This window comes from Primulina tabacum, chromosome 4, assembly GCF_025594145.1.
Source record: "Primulina tabacum isolate GXHZ01 chromosome 4, ASM2559414v2, whole genome shotgun sequence".
NCBI lineage: Eukaryota > Viridiplantae > Streptophyta > Magnoliopsida > Lamiales > Gesneriaceae > Primulina > Primulina tabacum.
In genome coordinates this window covers 43,924,297-43,936,894 of record NC_134553.1, presented here as the reverse complement: position 1 = coordinate 43,936,894, position 12,598 = coordinate 43,924,297, and the positions used below count along the sequence as shown (strand labels likewise).

Genomic DNA, 12,598 nt, shown 5'->3' with positions numbered 1-12,598 from the left:
CCAGTTGGTGGGTCACCGAGTTGTTTTGATGAAAAATATCTGACGGCCGATAATGCTCTTTGGTATTTGTTTTTGGCAAGGAGAATGATGTCCGTCTCACACAAAAGTGAAGTACAAAAGGAGCGGGCCATGGTGCTATATTCTTTATCTCAGAGTTACCCAATCAATGTGGGAAAACTTATCAATTCTCAGATTTTGATGAGCGTTCATAATATACACATCGGGCTTTTCTTTCCCAATATCATATCAGAGTTGTGTGCGATGGCTGGGGTTGTGTTCCGTGATGATGAAGAGTGGTTGCAACCAATGAAACCCATTTGTGGACAGGACTTGCAGCGAAAATACGCTAAACGACAGCTAGACTTCATGACGGATGAGGGAGATACAGGTGGATCGAGCATCGCCGCCCCGCGTCGCCCACAACCCCACAGACGGACCCTAAATGACAAAGTAGATGAGACTCTTGCCTTCATGGCTCATCAAGAACAAGTTAACTTGAACAACAATGAATATTTCGCATATATCGAGTCCATACTGCAGACAACGATGGGCCACATGGGTGTTTACCCAGGGACAATCCCTCCAGCTCCGCCGTTCATTCCTCCGTTCAATTTTCAGTATGACTATCAGCCGCAAGGGAATGCATCGGGAGTGCCACCACCAGATAATGACGAGGATGACTCGTGATCAACTATTCATGATGCTAGCTGAATGAGGTATGTGATCTCATGATTTTATTGTTTTAATACTTCGCATTGGAGACATTGCATGTACTAAAGTTTGTGGTTCTTTAATTTTAATTTACTTATCGCAGATGAGCAGGCTAAAAAGAAGAACAACAAATTTGAGGACATGGACGTCAATTATGTCTTTTCATCTTATCTTCCGATTGTGTATATTTTTATGTTGAGATGCGGATATTTTTAATTTCAGCTTTGTCTATTTGTGTTTTTTGTCCTGCACTTTTATTCATCTTATCTTTCGCTTATTAACACTATACTGTAGAAATAATAAAATTTAGACGATGCAACAATGCAAAATATACAACAATAGAAATTTTATAGTTACAATTAATTAGAAGAATCATCGTCATAATTAAATGATACAAATGGCTACCTGTTCCACAATCAGGTGGATTGCATCTTCTTGTCCCACTACGCAATCCTACATTTTCAGGAATATCCTCATTTGAGTAACCTGGATAAGTGATAGGGGAGATAACATTCATCTGTGGTCGAGTGTCATGCACAATATGCTGAGGTCCAACGTTAAGCAAATTCGTGAAACTTTGTGTGTTCGACCAATAAGAAGTCTGAAAATCCGTCTGACCAAACGAACGAAAGTCACCAAACCCTGAATCACTGAAAAAACCAGGTTGAGTATTAGAGGTTCCTGCAATATTCATTTCAACTGACGCAATAATCGTAGAGTCTCCTGCAAACCCACTTGGTTGCCTAACCATGTCACTTCTCAATCCTAATGATGATTGATGCGAAAACGGATAAGGCGTACTAAAATTTTGTTGAACATTAATTTCTCCAACAAAAGTATTGTACGGATGTTGTTGAAAACCAATGACAGTAACTGCAGGTGATATGGTACGCACAGTTATTCGATTGTACCATTGGAAGTAGTCTTCGTCAGTTTGCATCGATCGCCCGTGTCGCACCCCTTTAAAAACATATCTCAGCCTATTATTCCACAACTCAATTGAATTCCTATGATAATCTCTCCAATCGGTGTTTCGATGTCCTATTCTCGTGATATTATGCATATCGTCATTGTCGACGGCAGACCCTGGAATTGATTGACGTCTTCGAAATTGTCGCATTACCCGATTAGGACGATGCATCTCCACGATGTCAAAGTATATAAGGGGACAAACACATCGCCATATTCTGTTGTCGTATGAATCAATAATCGTCTTCACATCTATGTCATTTTTCTGGTATACGCTCCAATTAAATTGAAAAAAAATAAATACCGTTTAATATTCATTTAATCAATCAAAACAAAATAGTCTTCGTATAATCACTATTACATATTAACATTCTATAATACCTCATTATTATTCATACGATCTAGAGAATCCCTTATAATTCTTACAGAATGTGTTGGCGAATGTGTGTAACTAAATCCATATATCCACCTACAATTATAAAAAAAATTACATATAAAAAAAGTATACAAGATATATACGATATTACCACCATAATTTTTAAATATTACCGTGCATCATATGAAGAAACTGGAATGAAACCATCCGGATCAACGGGAGGTAATGTTAACCCATCTCGATTGGAGTTAACACATTTAATCCTGCTCCATGCCCATAACTGCTTATAATTATAAAAAACAATTAACATTTACCAAAATATTGTGTTAAATAATCACATCACATTAATGATACCTGCAGGATATATAAAGGTTCAGCCATTGTAGTATTCTCTATACGTGACGCGTTACACAACTCACGGTATAGAAATGCTAAAACTGCACTACCCCAACTATAAGACTTCATGTTATCATCTCGTAGCAGTTGCAAAAATATTAGTCTACATGACCCTCCTTGATAGTCAGGGAACATTATTCCTCTAATAATCATTAACGCAACACAACGACTAAATTTCACAACATCTACTTCTAAAGTTTCATCATTAACAAGGTTAGATATACAATGATCATGTAGTGCAGTCATAGACAGATGACCACCTTTCAAATATTTTGATGCTGGGAAAAATCCCAACATATCCAAACATATGTGTTGTCATTCCTCAACTTTATGTGATACATCTACTCCAGTTAATGCTTCACCATCAATTGTTAGACCCCATATGATTGAAACATCTTGTAATGTCACTGATGCTTCACCACATGTAAAATGAAACGTGTGTGTCTCGCGTCGCCAACGTTCAACAAGTGCAGTAATCAAATGATTATCAAGAACTTGTGATCCACATTCTAAAACTCCATAAAAACCCATATGATTTAAATATGCTAGTACACGCCTGTGTAAGTAATTATCAGTATATAACTTCCAAATCAAATTGTCTGACCTCTTCACTTTGACAATATCATCAACGGTTAACGAAGACACTCTTGATGACATATGTATCGCTTGTAAATAGAGGACACTAGGATCTTCTGGATTTCGATTATATGTCATTCTGAATTATGCTGTAGATCTTCTCAATTTCGTGTAAAAAAAATTTCTGCGAGGAATTCAAAAACTGAGAAATGGGAGAATGAGAGGGCAAAGATAAGAGGAGGAAAGAAGAAGAGGAGGAAAAAAAAAAGGAATCAGACAGAGATAAGGATTGGACGAATGGAATAGTGACACGTGGGAGGTGGAGCAGCGTCCGCGCTTGGCTTACCAAGCGCGGACGGTGCTCTACCGTAGAACTGCAATGTTTTTTTTTCTTAAATTATTTTTGAAAAAAAAATTTAAATTTAAACTACTTTTAAAAAAAACCCTTCTTTCTTTAAAACAAAATTTGACAAGTAATTTACATAAAATTGATGTTAAAAGATGTCCGAAAGAGTAAATATTTCAGAACTAGGAGAGCCATGATTCATTTCCTTTTCCTATTATATATGTTACATAGAAAAATTAGAAAATAGAATAGTTTTTTTATAAAAAAAAATAAATGAAAGTTGTTAATTTTTTAAATAGAAATGATATGAAATAAAATCAAATATAAATAAAAAATGCGTATATATAATTGTAAAAAGAGAATAGTAACTAAAAAAAGTAACTTTAAAAATAGAGGATCATCATGAAAACTTGTATGTCAGATAATATTAATGAATGATAGATCAACTTTTCATTGTTTTAAAATTGAAATTTAGTTCGGTGATACACTAATGTTTGAGAGACATACAAAAGATATTCATGGTTACAAGACGAACAAGAATCGCATTTCAAATGCGACCCACTTGATCCTTCCACAATTATTTTCAATAATATTAAACAAACAACGTTGCATACACGCATTTGATCATCTGCGGATGCAACTTTCGTGTTTAATATTAGGAAATCATGTACAAAATTGATCAAAGAAAAAGTTCCCGGGAGCGTCTCTCGAGCATACCAGGTTCTGTCATATAACTTTGGCTGCATATCCTACACCGATTTTGGTCGAATATTGGCCTTCAGAACATCAGAGCAAAGAAAACATGGTGAGGCACCTGGACTACCACAGAACAGATTAACAAAGGTTACTAATCAATCCTTGAAATCAGAAGTGAAAATGAAAATCATGATAGAAAACAGAAGTAGAAGCTAAAAAAGATGCATGATTCATTTGTTTGATGTTCATGGATACATTTCAATGTGAAAGAAATCTTCAAGAATGTAATTGAACTAGCAGTAGCAGCATATATAAGTTCGAGCTTGAATGATGAAGGTTACGAAATAAACAACTAATTTCATTTCAAGAAAACGAGCAGTCGAATGGCTTCCTTTTTTGAGAATTGAAAATATGAAGTTTCAGCAGTAGTAAGTAATTCCAAATTGAAAATCCTACCTGAAAAGCCACGTGTTCCTTGGTCATCCATGTTGATGGGGGCATATATTTTTGAATTTGTGATCTCTGGTTCTAACTGGAATAAGAAATGCCTCCTTGCATGCCAACTTAAACAATTCTATTTATTGATGGTATAGAGAAACATTTACGAGCTAGTCGTCAATCTTTCATTGATAAGTTGTATTGGCGATGGCAACAAATGACCCAGAACAAATTCAATTTCCGAACAAATATCAAGTGCAATTAGTGTTACAAGGTTCTGAAAGCATGCTGCGACTTGGCTGTTTCTCGCAACACAGCACCCACAATTGCCGCCTGTTCAAGACATTCAGCTTTATGCAAAGCGTCCAAAAGAATCACACATGTTTTGGTATAAATTTTACAACCCTTCAACCTAGTTTCTTCAAATAGCTGATATGCTTCTGTCGCCCTATTCGATACACTTAAACCTTCTATCATTGTATTATAGCAGGCAGAATCAGGTATGCCTCCATTTGCTTTGAACCTTTCAAAGAGTTTATCAGCTTCCATGATATTCCCAGCCTTGGCAAGCCCGGATATCATGGTGAGATAGGTGATTATATTGGGTTTCAACCCTTGCTTCTGCATTTCCTGCCAAAAGACAAAAGCCTTGTTGAATTTTCGAACCCTACAGAGACCATTTATAAGGATGCTATAGGTTACAATATTAGGTGTCGCATTCAAGTCTTTCATTGAGTTCCAGCAAACAAGAGCTTCATCTATTTCCTCTGCCTTAACAAGAGCATCAAGTAAGCAATTCCACGTTTGCACATTTGGCATTAAATCTCTTTGCATCATTTCTTCTATTATGAGATATGCTTCGTCAATTCTACCCACCTTTCCAAACCCATCTACAAGACTGCTGTACACCACTACATTTAACTCAACACCAATTGATTTTGCTTCTTCAAAGAGCATGTAGGCTTCATCTAGCCGGTCAATCTTAGCAAGCCCATCAATGACAGAACCATAAGTAACTACAGTTGGTTGGTGGCCTTTAGCTTTCATTTCTTCCAAAAGTTGGTAACCTTTATTCACCTTTCCTGATTTGCAAAATCCGTTGATAATAGTGTTGTAAGCGAGTGTATCTAGCACACATCCCTTTTCCTTCATTGAGTAAAATAGTTCATACGTCTCACGAGCAAAGCCCGCCTTTATGAGACCATGAATTAGTATTGAATAGCTTCGCGCATCAGGTGTAAACTGAGCTTTAATCTCCTCAAATAGAGCCCTTCCCTTTTCAGTTTCACCAGCTTTGAAAACACAATCCATGTAGTTATTAAGGAGTGTAAGATCCGGAGAAACCCCTCTCCGAACCATTTCCTTGTAAATTTTGTGTCCATCTTCTTTTCTTCCAGACCTAAAAAAGTTTCGGATTAGGGACGTGTATACAATTGCATCTGGCATCTGATCAGAATCTAGCATCTGCTCATACAATCTATAGGCATCATCTATTCTGCCAGACTTTCCCAAGCCATCTATCAATGAACAAAATGTGACTTTGTTCGGGGTACAAAATTTATGATCCATGCTTTCAAATATCGAGCAAGCCTCATCGAGTTTATTAGCCTTACACAACCTGTCAATCATAATGTTAACAGTCATTATATTTGGAACCAAGCCTGTTGCCTTCATCTCATTTTGAATTTCTAAAGCTGCGTCAACTTTTCCGGCCTTGCAAAGCATGTCTACAAGAATATTATAGGTAGAGAGATTGGGCATGGCATCTTTCTTCATGTCATCAAAAATTTCCAAGGCCTTGTCTACTTTTCCCTTCTTCCCAAGGCAAGTAAGAAGACTGTTGTATGCAATCACACATGGAATGGACCCCTTCAGTCTCTGCCTCTCCAGCAAACCAAATGCTTCATCAAACCTCCCAGCAGACCCATAACCCATGATCATGGTGTTATAAGCATATGCACAAGGAACTTTCCTGTTCAGTTCCATCTGCTCAAACAACTCAACTGCTTCATCCAATCTATTAGCCTTGCAGAGGACTCCTATCATGCTGGTATACGATACTTCATCGGGCGTGAGACCATGGAATTTAATCTCATGAAAGAACTTCCATGCCATATCAACCTTACCAACCTTGCCAAAGCAGTCTATACACACATTGTAGAGAACGATGTCTGCATCAAAGGAATTGCTCTTCATCTCATCTAGTAAGGAAAGAGCAACATCAACTCGGCAATCCCGAGCAAATACACGAACCAAAGTTGTAAACAAATGCACATTAACTTCATATCCTAATTCCTGCATCTGATGAAAGAGCGCAAGCATGAGATCTGGGTAGTCAGGCTTATGGCCTGCAGCCAAAGCACCTATAACAGTTGTATAAGCAGAAAATGCTGGGCGGAATTTAAATTTCCTCATAGATTGGATAATATTGCATGCCTCTTTCAATTTCTGCTCCTTCACACAGCTGGAAACTAACTCCACACATGTTTCATACGATGGACCAAATCCAGCAAGACTCATCTCCTCCAAAACATGTTCAAACCTATCAAATTTCTTACATCTAGCCATTACCATGAGAAGTGAATAATAAGCTTCGGGAAAATTCACTTGATTGGTCATTCTCTCGACCCACCGAAAATAATTAACAGCTAACTCAACATCCTTCATTCTCCTCAACACTCCAATCACCACATCCACTTGAGGCTTATCATCAAAAGACGATAAAGCTTTCTCTAGGGCCGGTCCCCAAGATCCACTTTCTAGAATTCCACACACCTTCTCAACCACTTGTCTAACAGCTTCGTGTTTTCTAATGTTTTGACCTTCTGCAGCATTCAGAGAAAAACTATACTTCTGCTCGTTGGCAGATCTTTCACTTTCCTTATCAACAAGAGAAACAGAGCTTTTTCCATCATAAGAGGATCCATCACTTGAAAATGAAAATCTATTACAAACGTCACAGAGGAAGAAACATCTCATGTAAAGCTGATTTTTTATCCCTGCGCCAACACATATATACAATGAAAAACAATTGAAGGCTATATGAGATTCAACAAAGTCAGTCGATGACTCCAATAATTTCATAACAATATTAAACATTGAACTACCTTACAATACTCGATTGAAAAAGGAAAAAAGAGCCCCAAAAAAATACATGTTGATTGCCACACAAAAGGAACGGAAAAGGTAAGATTTTGCAAAAATTTACCTCTATTAATCGAAAGGGCCCTCATTCTTCTGTACTTGAGCTATAACCTGCAGATTCCTTTCACAATTAATCAAAAAAAAAAAGATCTCAAAAAAAAAAAAAACCCACACCCTAAGAAATGACCAGAAGACAGGCATCTATTCATACCTTTCTTGAAGGAACAAACACGGGGATTAAGGACTGCGAATGAGAAGCAAAAGATGAAGCTCGGAGCCCCTTTACTAGTAAGAGAAAACGCTAGCGCCTACTCCCTCTAATGCCTCTATTCCTACTGCTCCTGATACGCTATTTCTAATAATAATAAAAAATTGGTAGTGTTTGTGCTGGACGGCCACTGGTGGGCAGGATGGTTGGTTACAGAACGCTGGGAAAGTGTTCGACGAATCGCCGTAAAGAAGTGGAGTAAAAATGATGATATATATACTTAGTGATCGCTGCAAGTGCAAACACACAACTTTCAATTAATGCTAGTTTTAATATGTTTGTTAAAATATTAACTATGTCCATTTCTTTTGCTTAGATTTACTAAGTATATTTCTCTTGGACACTTTATCAAGCATGTGGAGAGCAGCATCAACTAATATTTGACGATGGAGCCATAAAGAAATAGTTTTTGTTAACTAATACAAAGCAAAGGTGGAATAGAAAATTCCAATATCGACTAATGTCTGTAGGATATTGTCAGACAAAATTACGTACCACTGCTTCTTCCAAATGCTTGTAATTTTGAGTGGATTTCTCCCAAATTCTTCTGGTATTTGGCTTCACAAATCTACAACGCGGGATTCATCATAACTTCAATTCCAGGAATTAAGCTTTGGTCCAATTTGTGTTGTGCCCGATTATTTTGTTTGGCTGCTAATTGGTATCAAACGATGGATGTGTTCATCGACAAAATTATCGTTTTTCCTCGATTCTTCTCTTCGTTCATCCAAAATTTTGAGAAAATGGCTCTCTATATGTTCGAAAATTGCATCTGATCTTCTGGAGAAAATTTTCACTTGGTGGAATTCAAAATTTCCGATTTCTCATAATCTCTCTTCCAATCGTACTCTGTAAGCTCACTTCCATTTTTAAGTTCTTCGCAGTTTAAAAGCTTATATTTTGTGTTCTATTTATATGTTTTTCACAGCTTAAATGCTCACATACAAAGAGATTATGGAATGAAAATTGACTATTACAAAAGCTTCATGAGACTGAAAAAAGGCCGTATGGTAATTCTGATCGTATTGTCATCCCACATAAATTTTGTTGTCATCCCACATAAATTTTGTTTTATTGTTATTAGGGTGATCAAATTTTTTTTATTAACAGTCCGAAAACCCGAACCAAATTGCATCGCACTGTTTCTCCTAATATTTTTATAAAAACCATGATTAAAATAGTAATTATAAAATGCACTGCATAAATGGTTCAGTTTTTTTTGTCAAGAACCACGTCAAACTGACCCGTCTAACCGCTTGCCATAATATTTGACATATGATTATAATAATTTGTGAACATCATATTCAACTTAAGAAGTCATCATTTAATATATCTTAAATCCCTTCAAAATTATTACCCATACAAAGAAAATTCATCTTCTTCTTAACTTCTTCATATTAGTTTCGTATTAGAGTATTTATTTCTTTTACTGCAAATAATTTGTTTGAAGTTTGAAAGTAAAAAAAAAAAGACAGAATAGGGTAAGTGTCATTTTTGTTGGGAGTGTCTTTTGTTATTCAATTAATAACTTAGTTTTGAATATTGATTATTATTTTATCTAGTTTTATCTCTGTATGATTTGAGTTATATTTTATGTTTCCAAAACATATATTTTATATTTGTAAAACATTATAATGTTGTTGTTTCCGAATAAATTTGAATATATATTCTAGCATTTTTCATTAAAAACCCGCAAAAAACTCCAACCGCCAGAAACTGCTCAAAACCTTCAAACTAATTATACATGCCAAGATTTTTTTAAAAATACTAACCTACCGCAAATGACAATTAGGTTCGATTTTTTTTAAAAAAAAAAAGAATAGCAAAACTGCACAATGATCATTCATAATTGTTATATAGTTCACATATTATTAATATTGTGTTTATGTATTTTTTAGAAATCGAGCAAAATGTGAACTATTTGGTTATTTTTTTTGGAAGGCCTAAGAGGTTGTTGGAGCTAGAGAATGAAGCAAGTGTCGGTGGGTTTATAATAAGGCGTACATGATTTGGTTGCATTATGTATTTATATTTCTACCGATTTTTTTTATAATGTCTTTTGTATCACTGTGTCATTGTGCAATGTGCGAGACTCTTTTTTTTTTTGTATGTATTTTGGTACATCGATTTAGAAGACTTTGGTTTGTTTTGTGGTTCATCGATTTAGAAGACTTTGGATGGTATTATGGTTCATTGACTGATGTTTTATGAATTGTGTGTGTGAATTGGTGCTTTCTTTTGAAAAGAACTCATGTCGAATTTTTTCTAGGAAGCAAGTATCAAATATAAGAAATTATGTATTAGGTCATACCGACAGCAACACTTAATGTTTTATAAGCGATTGAGAAACTGATAAAGGTATCGAGTAACGGTGTAAAATTACTTGATTGATCTTCAGCACGAAATTGATCATGGACCTATTCACTATTGAAGATAATTCTGGCCATGAGTTTGTGACAGTTAATGGACTAAATCGGAGAGAAATCGTGTGTGGGTGTGGGTGTCGGCGGGTGGGTCAGTGCTAGTTTATCATAATCAAAATATGAAGTCATGTTTTGAAGGACTACAGAAATTAAAATTTTGTTGCGGTAAAGTAAAAATTAGATGCGGAAAGTAAGATATAGTTGTTAAGTTAATTAAACTATATGTATTATTTAGAACAACAGAAAGAGCCACGCTATTGTCTAAATAAACATATAATTTATATATATATTCACTTATAAAAGTGGGGATTTAATAATTGTAGTATAATGATATAGTATTCATTGTATAATATTAAAACAACAAATCAAGATAATCACTTTTATAGCACCAAGTATTTGATAATAAATATTCAAAATTATACCTATAAATAAAAATTAATTAGCAAAATCATAATAAATAAAATACAAAAATACAAAATTGCAAACAATCGTATTTGACCAAGAATGCAATCTTTTCACCTTGACATCAATGGATTTAGCTTGCCATAAATGTTCTTGAATTTAATATAACACTCGTGAATGATAAAAAAAAAATATTATAACTTATAAATTTTATTGTCACGCTCAAAGTTTATTTGTTTGCAGTGTAATCTCCTCGTCTTTCAAGCTAATACAAGGCCTCTATTTATAGGCAAATATGGAGAGACAAGAAAAATAAAAATATTAATTTGTACATATAATTGGTGTAATTGGTCTTCGTGAATGACCCAAGCATTTATTGCATCTTGCATCCCCTCTTTAACAATACTGTCGACCGATTTGAGTCTTCCACATAAAACAAAAGTTGTAGATAATTGTGTTGACTAGTTTGTGTTAAAATTTCGTGACATTTTACCAAGTAGTTTGAGAGTTATGGTAAATACGTTCAAGCATGGTAAAACAGTAATTCTATTGATATCACTTTTATTTGTTGCTCCATTAATCCTCAATTGTGTGAAGAATTTTAGTCATAGTTGTCATCAATATTGTAGACATTGAAATCAACTTTCTATAGGTTCAAAAATCATATGCTTCTTATTTTTCAAGCAAAAGTTATTCTTGTTTTACCGAATCTGTAAAAATATAAAAAATATTAATATTATACAATACATATATTTAAATACAAATTATTATAAAACTTATAAAATATAGATATTTAATACAATTTAAACTATAAAATATTTTAGAAAACATTTAATAAATATATATATTTTTATATTTATCATACCACCGGTTATATCTTTTGTTAAATCGACAAGCACTCGGTTCTACAATTGGTATCAGAGCGAGGTCATTAGTTCAAGTCTCTCAAGAAGCATATTTATAGTAATTGGATGAGTGACTTCCTGAGAAGTTCTAGTGCGTCAAGTTACTGACGTTGTGCCACTTGACCTGGTTGGTTAGATGTGTAGCAATGACATCAGATCTTAACTCATAATATTGTCTCTGATGGGGACAAGAGCCTGCTGTAGGGAAATTGTAAGACTGATCTCCGAGATATATGAAACATAACCAGTAGATAGACACGTACCTACTGAACTCATGAGCCCAACAACTCGATCCATTAGCACCAAGTAGATGCACTCTGCACTGCCACGAGTACAAGAGACAAGGTCACGAATTTGGTTCTTATTGATCGCAATGAGTGAAATTATTGGAATGTAGATTGTCAAGTGCAATAATTGTCTCTGTTAGGTAGAACAATCGAAACGTGATGCTTGAGCTTCTGTACGATTTAAAAAATTTGAACTGCATCGTTACCACCAGCTATAGCTTTTGTTATAGCGGCAAGCGATCAGTCCTACATACACCTTCGTATTTTAGCAACTAAGATGATCCATAATTTCTTCAAGCAAGAATCTAAAAGCAGCATCTACAAAAGCATATTAAAATAAAGTGTCCAAATATGGGAAAATGAGCAACAGAAATGCATCATCTCCTCTAAAGCCAAAACAAAAACTCGACATAGCTATTTGAAATCTTCTGATGATAGAATCAACTCTACGTGTGCCGATGCGTAGTTTCGGCTTCTTCAAGCAAAGGGCAAATGGTGTAGCCTCGATTATCTTCAAGTGTCTTGCACCGAGTTTTGGAACTAATTCTTCTCACTTTTCTAAATATGGTGGGGAACAACGTGAGAATGCTTCTTCGCCAGTGGATCGCTACCATCACCTCTAACATTATTATTTTTACCATTTCTGGAAAACAAATAATAA

General features: G+C 35.1%; 1 protein-coding gene across 1 annotated transcript; it reads right to left on the bottom strand.

Moving 5' to 3' along the window:
• Window positions 1–3,795: 3,795 nt before the first annotated feature.
• Window positions 3,796–8,816, bottom strand: LOC142543337 (uncharacterized). Its single transcript, XM_075650541.1, has 5 exons — window positions 8,416–8,816; window positions 7,864–8,001; window positions 7,717–7,763; window positions 4,527–7,507; window positions 3,796–4,193 (listed from the first exon to the last, which is right to left on the bottom strand). Exons 3-4 carry the CDS (start codon window positions 7,739–7,741, stop codon window positions 4,776–4,778), a joined length of 2,757 nt encoding a protein of 918 aa, XP_075506656.1. The 5' UTR covers window positions 7,742–7,763; window positions 7,864–8,001; window positions 8,416–8,816; the 3' UTR covers window positions 3,796–4,193; window positions 4,527–4,775.
• Between the last annotated feature and the right edge of the window lie 3,782 nt (window positions 8,817–12,598).